Source organism: Macaca fascicularis, chromosome 20 (genome assembly GCF_037993035.2).
Source record: "Macaca fascicularis isolate 582-1 chromosome 20, T2T-MFA8v1.1".
Taxonomy (NCBI): Eukaryota; Metazoa; Chordata; class Mammalia; order Primates; family Cercopithecidae; genus Macaca; species Macaca fascicularis.
In genome coordinates, this window is record NC_088394.1 from 23,856,613 (window position 1) to 23,869,321 (window position 12,709).

The 12,709-nt window shown below is 39.2% G+C and overlaps 1 protein-coding gene across 50 annotated transcripts in view; it reads left to right on the forward strand.

Moving 5' to 3' along the window:
- The window catches only part of TNRC6A (trinucleotide repeat containing adaptor 6A), a 214,554-nt gene that overhangs the window by 160,294 nt on the left and 41,551 nt on the right, over nucleotides 1–12,709 (forward strand). For 38 of the 50 annotated variants that reach the window (XM_015442279.4, XM_015442277.4, XM_045381779.2 and 35 more), the window contains one exon: nucleotides 3,366–3,806. The exons of the other annotated variants lie outside the window; for them this stretch is intronic. In XM_015442279.4, the coding sequence (XP_015297765.2) occupies nucleotides 3,366–3,806 (441 nt within the window). The remainder of the gene's footprint in view (nucleotides 1–3,365; nucleotides 3,807–12,709) is intronic. 50 annotated transcript variants of the gene reach the window in all.

Here is a 12,709-nt window from a genome sequence, read left to right on the forward strand (position 1 = left end):
TACTTGTTTTCAAGGTACATGGCTTTGCTTTTTTCTGGTTTATTCTGTCTCCATTTATTTTACATGTTTTGATATTATGAGACTTGGCATATAAAAGTGCTTAATTGCTCATGTCTTTAGTTTTTTCTTTTATTATGAATATGAAATTTATCTTATCCTTTATAATGCTTTTCTCTTTGAATTTTATTTTGTCTGATATCAGTATTGTTTTCATTTTAATTTTCTTAGCCTTTCTTGGTTGTGTATCTTCCTCTCTACTGTTTTTTAAACCTTGCTGAGTTGTTTTGTTTAAGAGTGCTTTTTGCAAAGTTTATTGAGTTTGTTTTTCCTTTCTTAGTTTAAGAGGCTTTATCTTTTAGCAAGTGAACTTAACCCATTCACATTTATTGTGATACAGGTATTTTGGGGCTTCTGTTTAGCATCCTAGTTTGCATTAACCAGAACTTTGAAATTTTTTTAAATTCCATTTTACATGTCTGCTGAATAGATGAAGTTTTCTAATTTTCCTTTTCCCCCCCTTCCAATGGTTTGGGTGATTATGAACATAATTTACACCATAGCCAGTATTAGTCAGTGTTGGTATTTGTTACTTAGCAACCCCCACCTATGTTCACTTTTTAATCCTTCACTCATTACTTCTATGTCTTATTTTATATCTAAGATTGTACTTCAGATTAGCTTCATTTAATAATCAATAGTTACATTATCTTGATGTCTTTAGTGGTTTTAATGAAGTTTTCTGGCCCTGGAAATGAATACCTATCTCAGCTTTGTTTTCCACGTGGTACTTTACTGATGAGAAATACAGCAGTTACTTGAGTTTGAGGTAGAGGTGAAGTTGCTGGGTGACAAATATTGGTGTTGCTTCTGAACTTCTGGTCACCTTTGATTTAGTGTTAAGGTTCTTATACATGCCTTCATATAGATCATTCACAGTTTTTGTATATAGGTTATCTTCTGGTTCTTTGATAATTAAAAAGCATCTTCCTGCTCCTTTCTCACACACCTTGTTTGGGCATAAAATTGTCACAGTGTTATTTTTTAATATTTAGATTTTTAAAGTAATGAAGTGGCAACAAACCTGTATTACAGCAGCAGGTAGCTACCACCTTAAGTGGGTGTTCAATTGCCAAATGCCACGCTGAGTCCAGTACTAAGCATGTAAAAGCTAAGTAAACATTTTTATGTTCCTTACAATGTTACATGTACAGTTGTCCCTTGGTATCTGTGACGCATTGGTTCCAGGACCCCCAACAGATACCAAAATTCATGGATGTTCAAGTCCCGTATATAAAATGGTGTAGTATTTGCATATAACCTACACACATTCTCCTATATACTTTGAATCATCTCTAGATTACTTACAATACCAAATATAATGTAAATGCTGTGTAAATAGTTGCATTGGTGTTTATTTGTATTTTTATTTTTGGTTTGTTTGCTTAGTATTTTTGATCCATGGTTGGTTGAATCTGTGGGTGGGGCACACATGGATGTGGAGGGCTGCCTGTACTTTATCTTCCTTAGGTTTCAGAGGTACTTTAGAATATTCTAGTGCCATATTGTCCTCATGAAGTGTTTTTGATAGCCAGTATGTGCTTATTACTGCATGAGGCACACACAAAATAAATAAAAAATGTTATTGTTACATATTAGAAGCATTATGTTGTCTGGGAGACAAAATTTTCACCTATAATTAGGCCTAGAAAGCACTTTGCCCCAATTATCAGTAAGAGACTTGTCAGTGAGCATCAAGAATGAAAGCATTATAAACAGTAGATGGAATGTTTGTAATTTTTCACTGTAATTCTTCCTGAACTACAGTTCGTATTACTTCAGAAAAATTGAAGTGACACACAAAAAATAAGAGGCCAAGATCATATATTATGTTTAAAAAGTATAAATGACATAGAGTAAATTTACCAGATGTTCAGAGAAAGAAGAAAATGGGGAGACCAGTTTCTTAGGTGGAGGGGGGCTAGAGCTGAGAGTGTGGAAGAGGAAGTTGGTGGTCATTGTAAACTCAGGTGACCAAGGGTTTAATGACATCATCATATCTATTGTAGTCATTTGATAAAGATTTCTTTTGGACATAATTAATAACTTCACTTCTGTTTACTGAGTGGTTACAACACCCTGGGCACTTGACCAAGACTGTTCCTACTTTATAGAGGAGAAAGACACAGAGGTAACTCAGATGGTGAATGGTGGGCTGTTTTAATCCCAGGGTGGGAGCTTGAATGGAGATTTTTTTTGAGTGTCCTCACCAGTAACATGGGGGTGTTTCACTTCACTTATCTGACAGTGGTATCTGTGAGGATACATTAAAAAATTTCATAGAAACATTCAACTGCTACCAAAGTATAAGGTGGTATTGTGTCAGTCATTAACGAATAGCCGCTGTTTATATAGCCTTGTGTTCTGTGTTTTATAAACATGAAGACATTTAACCTTAGGATAGCTCTGCAAGGTGTAGGTACTATCTCCATTTTACCGGGAAAACAGCAGGCTCAGTTAGGTTTATACAACTTGCCCAAAGGCACAAAGCTTGTAAAGGCAGAGCTGGGGTTGAAACCTGGCACCAAAAGCTCATACACCATGCGTCTCTGTACTTCTCCAGCTGGGTTTACTTACACTGGCTTAAGGCATTTCCATCGGTTTTCTTTCTTTACACTCTTTTATGAGTCAACAGTTTCCCTATTTGCAGTTTCTGATTTATTTTTCAGATTTAAGATAAAGCATCCAGATTATTTCTCTCATTTTGATTCATCTCATAGATATGTTATCTTTGTCTTTACTTCCATGTTCTGAGTTTGTCTTATACGATTCAGATTTTACATTTTTACATTGTTAACTTTGGCTTTTTGTAAGAAAACCAGCAGGTTGTTTTCTAACCTTGTGTTGTTCTTGTGTTGTCTTCTAAAGATGAAAAATAGAGACCAAACACATTAACAATGAGGCAGAATAAGAACAGTTGCCAGGGAATAGAGGATTCTCTTAGGACTACTGAAAATTGGCCACATTTGTTCTTTGAGTCATTGCAAGTTCGCTGGTTTTGTAATGATCAGATGATGTCTTTGACCAGAGTATAATGTGGGAAAGGGGATAGTGAACATGAGTTGTTGTCTTGGCCAAAAGTCCTTGGGCCCTTATTGGATAGGTAGTTAGCAGAAGTGAAATTTGACTCTTGGCAGTGATATCTCCTAACAAAATTTGAGCCTGTAAATGAGGATATCCCTGCTCACGGAAAGCCTCTGTTTTTTTTTAGGATTATTTTTCTTAGTGCCTTTGAATTTAGATGGCTTACTTTGGAGGTACCCTTTACTGGCTAATGTTTTCCACCCCTTTTCTTTTGTTGGGATTAGTGCCAGAACAGATAAAGCCCAGTGTAAGCCAGCCTCAGCCTGCCAACTCTAATAACGGCACTTCCACAGCAACCAGCACTAATAATAATGCCAAGCGAGCTACAGCCAACAATCAGCAGCCACAGCAGCAGCCGCAGCAGCAGCAGCAGCAGCAGCAGCAGCCGCAGCAGCAGCAGCAGCAGCAGCAGCCGCAGCAGCAGCCACAGCCGCAGCAGCCACAGCAGCAGCCACAGGCCTTGCCTCGGTATCCTCGTGAAGTACCTCCACGATTTCGCCACCAGGAACACAAACAGCTTCTAAAGAGGGGTCAGCATTTTCCTGTCATAGCAGCAAACCTTGGATCTGCTGTTAAAGTGTTAAACAGCCAGTCAGAAAGCAGTGCTTTAACAAATCAACAGCCACAAAATAACGGAGAGGTGCAGAACAGCAAAAACCAGTCAGGTGAGAGAAGGCATTTCTTACGAGACTCACACCTTATCATCATTAGCTGTATAGCAAGTTAATAAATTTGTAGCTTTTTGGTGATGTATTGGTATTCATCAGTATCTGGATTTTAATATAAGAGTTCTTTATAGGGAGTTATGAATGGGGAATCTTAAAATATTTCCTGTAAGTTACCTACTTTAAAATGATTATTTTACTTATTCTCCCTTCAGGTTCTGCCCATTTTAATAAGGAGCTTATAGCTAAAGTTGACTGTAAGACTGTAGCTAAAATTGAGCACCCTTCCCCCCAGGCCCTGAGCAGTTGTACATATTATTGCAATTTAGTGTTCAACAACGTTGTGAGACAGAGTTCTTAACCTCCACTTTCAGTAGAGGCAGCTGACACACCAAGACATTAAATAACTTGCCCAAGCTCACTCAGTTACCACATGCCATAAAAAGACTGGCACTCATGGAAATTATATTCAAACAGAGGAAATGCATTCAGTTATTTGCCTCAGAGTGACTTCTCTGAGCTTGGTAGTGATTGTGAGGCAGAAAATAAATCTAGTATGTGATTACAGGTTTTCTCAAAGCCCAGTTTGTTTCAACATGTTCTGGAAAGTTTTGATGGTCTATTAGTCTGTCCATTCATTCATTTATCCAACTATTTTAAAGTTCTACCACAAGCCAGATAGAGAATTAGGTGCTAGGGTTGAGGGGGCAATCAAGGTGCCCATACAAAAATACAATTCTAGAGGCAGTGTAGCATACTGATAAAGAAGGAAGTCTAGAATCAGTCTGTGGCCTTGCATCCTGGTGCCCCCATATCCCAGTTTGTGTGACTTTGGGCAGGTTACTTAATTGCTCCATGTGCCTGAGCAGTCTTTCCTAACTGTCCCAGGTTGTACTCACTTTCTACACCTGTGCTCTCTTTTATATACCAAGAGCTGCTCTGTACATTGTAATATATTATGGTATTCACAGTGAATAAGTAGCAGATCCTGGACTCACATCAAGATCTGTCTGATTCCAAAGCTGTGCTCGTAACCACCATGCTGTGCTTTGGCACCGTACAAGATGTGATAGGTAATGAGGAAGAGGACACAAATGTGAGTTTTCTAGCATAGGCACATTGTTATTGGAAAGGATACAAATTTAAGTCATTGTCCTGAGTTAATATTTACTCCCTAATTTCCCAGCACCTTATTACCTGTGTGAGCTTAGCCATATAACACATCTGACCTTCTTTGCTAATCTGTAAAACAGTAGTACCCAACCCTATAAGGTTGCTGTGGGGACTTAATTATATGGCATGTTATTAAAGGAGCTAGATTAATGCCTGATATCTAGGTGCCGAATAAATTATCTTCCTAATAACTCTTATAGAAGGACCTGCACTTCTCAAGAAGAGTTTGGTTTAGACATACTAGATCTAGTGCCAAGTAGTAGGCAATTAGTAATTTGAAGTTCACCTGGGAAGTCAGGTTGGAAGTAAATGTATTGGTCATCAGCATGATGAAAAATGCAGTTAAAAACTTTGGGAGAGGTTAGTTATACAACAAATGATGGAGTACCTGCTGTGAGCTAAGCAAGGTGGAATGGCACTGAACAAAACAGTGAAGTGGGATAGTATATTTAGAAAATATGTCAAATATGCCTTTTCACTTGGGGAAATGAAAGGTACCTGTTTTTGAAATGGAAACAACAGAAGTGTAAGAATCTTGCTTCTCAAAAATAACTCTGAGTCAAAAATACCAAAAGTGTTACAAGTGTGCGTTCAGATGAGAAGAAGGCCTCAGGTGTGGGCATAGGAAGAAGTCTTCAAAAAAAGGCTGAGAAGGAAAAACATCCTGCCTGTTTCTAAAAGAATTTTACCAGGGTGGACTGCATTGATGTGGAGGCTAAGTTGGAAGTGAGGAGGGTGCAGCAATCTAACTGAAGCCTGGATTCAATCTCAAAAAACAACTAGAAAATGCAGATGATGAAACCAAGGCATTCCAAAGAAGAGCCAGATTTGTATTTTTTTCTCTTAAAAAATTTGTGAATCCCCACTTACCAGCATATTTTACATATTTACATTAAAACATCTTTCTAGGTGTTACTAGGATTGGTAATAGAAACTTTAGCTTGCAAAATAGACCAGGAGAGTCAGTGAAGGCTTCTTATGAGTTAGGTATATCCAGCTCCTACCAAGTTATTAATATTAATAACGATATAGTGGCTAATCCTTATGGAGTGCTTACTGTGCCCACACACTACTAACTTACTTAATGCTTCTTTTACAGAGTAGATAGTATCATCTTCATTTTACAGATTAGGAAGTAGCCTAGAGGGCAGTGAAGAACCGGGTACTAGATAGTATAAACAGCGTGCACAGTAGCCCGGAAACATGAGCATTCTTTGTTGTGAACTACATGTAGTTCAGAATTGGGGAAACGTAATGTTAGCTTGGTTTTTTGTTTTGTTTTGTTTTGTTTGATCCATTTGTATTTGGCTTTTTTATGTTCTCGTTTTTAATTTTTTTAGAATCCTGTGCTAGTCAAACTAGACAACTCTGCAGACTAGCCCTGGGCTGCCAGTTTGGGGCTGGGCCTTAGACATTTATTGATGGTTTAATTTGAGACTTAAGACCTCTTTTTTGCAGTTGACCACTTAGAGCCCAAAGGGGTGAAATAACTCTTTAATATGGGGGCCCACAAACCATGTAATGAGAGTGAAGGCTTTGGGGGGACCAGTAGGCTCAACAGGAGCAATATTGTTCTTATAGGCCAAAGTGTTCTATCCCATTTTTTATCCACCTGACATGATCCATACAGAAAAGTTAAGAAGACTAGAATCGTGAACACTCATATACCCTCCACCCAAATCTGGTGGTGGTTAACATTGTCCCATCTTGACATACATCTCTTTCTCTGTCTCATATATGCATACATGTGCACATTATTGTTGAACCACTTAAAAGTAAGTTGCAAACACTGACACTTCAACTTTAATACTTCACAGGTAGTTATCCTAAGAATAAGCATAGTCTCCTGTACAACCACAATACCATTATCACTGCTAAGTAAAAGAACAACAACAATATCTTCTAATAGTTTGTGTCCACATTTTTGCTAGTTGTCCCAAGAATGTATTGCTTGCTTGCTTGTTCAGAGTATGCTAGCGTTTATATAAAATATAAAGCATATAGAACACTATGTATTGCTTAGGGAATGAATTCAAATGTAGTAAGATATAAAGATTTACATGAGTGATTACCACTGGTATACCCACTGGGGAAGGAAAGAGAGAGAATATGAGTTTTTTCTGCCATACTAGTAATGTATTTTTTAAGGTGTATGGGTATATTTTATATTACTCTTTTATGGACTTTTCTATGTTTGAAATAGTTATTTTTTTTAAAGAAGAAGACATTTGAGGCATAATGGTGAATGACCAGTAATTGGGATGTTTTAACCAAAAATGTTAACATTAAAGTTTCTGGAAATGTTTAAAGGTTAAAATGCTGTCCGTTCCATCCATCTGTGCTCTTGCATTGGGCTTTTAGCACGGTGTACATCCTTGCTGTCTTGCAGCTTCTGCTTGCTTGGAACTTGCACCTTCCCCTTGGATGATAAACAAACTCATATCTTCTCTATCCTTAAAAAAAAATTTCGTTAAGTCTCCATACTCTTTTTTTTTCTTTCTTTCTTTTTTTTTTTTTTTTTTTTTTTGAGAAGACAGGGTCTCACTTTGTCACCCAGGCTGGAGTGCAGTGGCATGAACACGGCTCACTACAGCCTCAACCTCCCGGCTCAAGTGATCCTCCCACTTCAGTCAGTCTCTCTGAGTAGCTGGGACTACAGACGTTTGCCACCACGCCTGGTGAATTTTTGTGTGGTTTGTAGAGAGACGGGATTTTGCCATGTTGCCCAGGCTGATCTTGAACTCCTGAGCTCAAGCTGTCTGCCTGCCTTGGCCTCCGAAACTGCTGGGATTAGAGGCGTGAGCCACCATGCCCGGCAAAATCCCCATAGTCTTTTGAGGCTATTACAGAATTTCTCCCTCCCGCCTTTCAGTATTATTGAAGGAATGGTCTGTACTTGCAGTCTTTAATGTATTACATCAGTGTCTCATAATCTGGCTTCTGCTCACTTGACTAAAATAACTCTATTGCTGAAGTCACTGATCTTCTGAATGTCAAATGCAAACCTTTTTGTTCCCTCCCAAGGCTTTGTTTCAGATCTCCCCATATTTTAGGTCCTCTTCTGGAAGTCTTCAGTTGATGTTGGGCCCCTCAAAACTCAGTATGTCCAAACTTGAACTCTTTGTGTTGCCCCCATACCACTTCCTCCTCCTGCATTCCTTTGCTCAAATAGTTGCCGCCCCCATTCATCCGGTCGCCCATCTAGAAACCTTGAAATCATGCTTTACTCTTCCCTCTCCTGTATGTCTCACAGGGTTACTGTACTCTGCTGATTTTAACTCTTTTTTATTTTTTTTATTTTTTTTGAGATGGAGTCTCACTCTGTCACCCAGGCTGGAGTGCAGTGACACGATCTCGGCTCACTGCAAGCTCTGACTCCTGGGTTCACGCCATTTTCCTGCCTCAGCCTCCCGAGTAACTGGGATTACAGGCGCGTGCCACTACGCCTGGCTAAGTTTTTGTATTTTTAGTAGAGACGGGGTTTCACCATGTTAGCCAGGATGGTCTCGATCTCCTGACCTCGTGATCCACCTACCTCAGCCTCCCAAAGTGCTGGGATAACAGACGTGAGCCACCGCGCCCAGCCAATTTTAACTCTTAAATACCTTCCACTTTTCCGTCTCCCCCCTTGATACTGCTGCTACCAGTTGCCCTGGTTGAGGTGTTCACCATCTGGTCTAGAGCAACATCCCCAAGAAAGTCTTTTGTATCCATCTCCCTGTCACCTTCACCCCATCTCTCAAACCAGAAGCCAGTCATGATTCATGCATTGCATTTGGTTGTGATATTACATTTGTCTTTTTTATTCCGGAACAGAGATTTGGGCCTATTTTAGTCCGGCTTTATTGGGAGATACCCACACCCATTCATTTACATATCGTCTGTGGGCTGCTTTCAAGCTACAATGGCAGAGTTAAATAGTTTTCACAGACCATCTGGCCTGCAAGGCCTGAAATGTTTAACTGGACCAGTGTAGAACAAGTTTGCCAAACCCTGAATCAAAGGCAAGAATAACCAGAAGAGTCATGTTGAATTTTGTACTTAAGAGTGATCTGAGGCCAGGCGTGGTGGCTCACACCTGTAATCCCAGCACTTTGGGAGGCCAAGGCAGGCAGATCACGAGGTCAGGAGATCGAGACCATTGTGGCTAACATGGTGAAACCCCGTCTCTACTAAAAACACACAAAAAATTAGCCAGGTGTGGTGGCAGGTGCCTGTAGTCCCAGCTACTCGGGAGGCTGAGGCAGGAGAATGGCATGAACCCGGGAGGTAGAGCTTACAGTGAGCCAAGATCGCACCACTGCACTCCAGCCTGGGTGACAGAGCCAGACTCCGTTTAAAAAAAAAAAGTGATTTGAAATTGTGCATCTAAGGTTTTCTCATATTCCCAGTGGTACCATCTCTCTCATACTCCTTGGAAACATTGTAAAACGTAAATATTATTTACTTTTGAAGCTCTTCCCTTTCTGGTGAAATTGAAAGTCTTTAAGGTAGAAAATAAATATTTAACTGTTTTGTTTGTTAGATGCTGTATATTTAGAAGAAAAATATTTGAATGTCCATGGATCTAAATTCTTCCTGAATAAGTGATGCGGTTTCTTTTCTTTTCTTTTTTCTTTTCTTTTCTTTTCTTTTGAAACAGAGTCTCGCTCTGTTGCCCAGGCTGGAGTGCAGTGGCACGATCTCGGCTCACTGCAACCTCCGCCTCCCGGGTTGAAGCAATTCTCCTGCTTCGGCCTCCTGAGTAGCTGAGATTACAAGCGCCCACCACCATGCCCAGCTAATTTTTGTATTTTTAGTAGAGACGGGGTTTCACCATGTTGGCCAGGCTGGTCTCGAACTCCTGACCTCAGGTGATCTGCCCACCTAGGCCTCCCAAAGTGCTGGGATCAGGCATGAGCCGCCACGCCCAGCCGATGCTGTTTTTTTATGTCACTAGAATTATCACCAGTCTTTGTTCAGCCCCCACATAACCTCTTTGATTTTTTTTTTTGGATAGATGTTCTATTATGTACTATTATGTATTTACGTTTTTTTAGTGTGGTACTGTTGGTGATCACACTTCTGTGGGCATTTTGTATGAAAGTAGGATGTTAATGATACTTTGGATTTCAAATATTTCTAAATAACGCGCAACCTTCCAAATCTAAGTTTGCCTACAGCATTGCAGTGTATAAACATTTTGCATTACACTCAGTAAAACTCAGCCGCCCCCTTTCTTCCCACTAGCACAGAGATTTACTATTTCTCATTATTTCCTGGAAGAGCTGAGTGATAATACTCTACTTAATGATGCTTCTCTATGTTTGTCTTCCAGATCATTTACAGCACTGGGTCTTCTTGTGTGTCTATAAGCAAAATAAATTATCTGACTTCTTCCAAATCTGAAATAATCTCTGACTCTGAAACATATTAGTAATGATTCCTGAGGAGTCCTGTTCTTTTTACCCTTTCCGTTATAATACTGTCTGTTCCCATCCCCTGCAATACATTTTGTTTTTTTTGTTGTTGTTGTTGTTTTGAGATGGAGTTTCGCTCTTATATAATGCCCAGGCTGGAGTGCAGTGGCATGATCTCGACTCACTGCAACCACCACCTCCTGGGTCCAAGTGATTCTCCTTCCTCAGCCTCCTGAGTAGCTGGGATTATAGGTGCCTGCTGCATGCCCAGCTAATTTTTATATTTTTAGTAGAGATGGGGTTTCACCCTGTTGGCCAGGCTGGCCCCAGGCTCTTGACCTCAGTTGATCCACCTGCCTCAGCCTCTCAAAGTGCTGAGATTACAGGAGTGAGCCACTGTGCCCAGCCAACACCTTTTATTTATTTTTATTTATTTATTCATTTTGAGACAGACTCTAGCTCTGTCACCTGGGCTGAGTGCAGTGGCATAGTCACAACTCAATACAGCCTCAACCTCCGAGGCTCAAGCGATCCTTCTGCCTCAGCCTCTCAAGGAGCTGGGACTCCAGGTGTATGCCACCACGCCCAGCTGATTTTTTTATTTTTTGTAGAGATGGGGTGTTGCTAGGTTGCCCAGGATGGTCTCACTCCTGGACCCAACCAGTACTGCCGCCTCGGCCTACCAAAGTGCTGGGATTATAGGCATGAGCTAAAATGCCAAACGAATTTTTTTTTCTAAACTAAAACCTTTTTTATAACCCAGAATGCCTTGTAACTCACCATTGGTAACCCAATTTTTAAAATAATCTTTAATTTAGGTTTTGATCAAGTGGCTTCTAGATTAAAAATGGGATTTTAGTTAATAATATTTTAAAAGACAAACTTAGCCACCAAACTAGGTCATGACCAGAATCTGAGAACGTTTTTCACTAACATTAAAGGTGATAGAACTCATTTCCAGAATATATTCAGGTGTTTGCTTTTTTGCTTTACTTTTGATGTATTCTAACATTAACAGTGAAATCTGTCACATATGGTTTATGTATAAAAAATACTTATTCATTGATAGCTTCATGGTTTCATCTTTTAATGTTTTAATCATTTGGGATTTTTAAAAATATATTATCTCATTTTAAAAAGTTTTCAAGTACTGAATATTCCCTTTCCCCACTGATGTAAAATGCTAATCCTTGAAATAGTATCTTTGACATATACTTGGATCTGTTTCTGGGTTACTTTTTCTGTTCAGTCAAAGTGCTGTCTGGCAGTGCAGTGCTGTTCAACTATTTCCTGATAATGCAGATTCTCTTCTTCACAACCTCTTCTTTTTGAAATCTTTTAGAGGGTTACTCTCCCATTTACTTTACAGAATTTTTAAATCACTTATAATCATTTTTACAGACTCTTGTTAACAATTTCTTATAATTGAATTAAACTTAGAGCATTGTTACATCTTCATATCCAGTAACAAGTGTCTTTACTTTCAAGTGTCTTCTATGGCCTGCAATAAAATATAATCATATACGACTTTAAATATTTTTGCTAGCTTTATTCCAGTTACTTTATGGCTCTTAATGATTAAGATCTTTCCCCATCAACATTTTCTCCTGGATTATTTTTGGCATGTAGAAAGGAAATTGTTTTTTCATGTTGATCTTTTTTGCCTCTATTCTATTATCTTTACCTCCCATTTTTGAGTCATATTTTATCAGTTAGTAGTTCTAACACTAGACCGAATAGTAGTATTGATGACAAGTATTTTTGTCTTCTTCTTGTCATTATGGGAATGCTTGTGGTGTTTCACTCTTGAATTCTGGATCCATTTCTTATTTTCCATTTGGGTAGTTTTGTTTTCGATGGCCAATCTTGTTTTCTTACTCCTGCTTTATGAAAGTGGCGCCCCCCCCCCCCCCCCCCCACACACACACACACACTCTCTCTCTCTCTTATGCATGCAAATCGTGGCAGCAGAAATACGTTTGCAGTGGTCCAGGGAAAGAAAGTGACAAGGGCTGGACTGTCTTAGATTTGGAGAAAAGGTACATAGATTTTGGACTTGATGTTGTTTTGGATGTGCTGTGCACAGGGAGGAATAGAAGATAAATTCTAGGTTTTAGGAAACTTACTGAGATGAGAAAAACTTTTAAAGAAGCAGTTTTTGCCCCCTTTGGGAGGAGAGGAATTTACACTCTGTTGGAGTGTAAATCCAGAATTAGAAGATTCTGCTTTCAGAATATCTGAGGTATCTAAGATAAGGTATCTAAGGTAGAATATTCAGGTATCTAAGTGGAAATTTTAAGTAAGGAAGTTATATGATTTCTCACTTTGTTC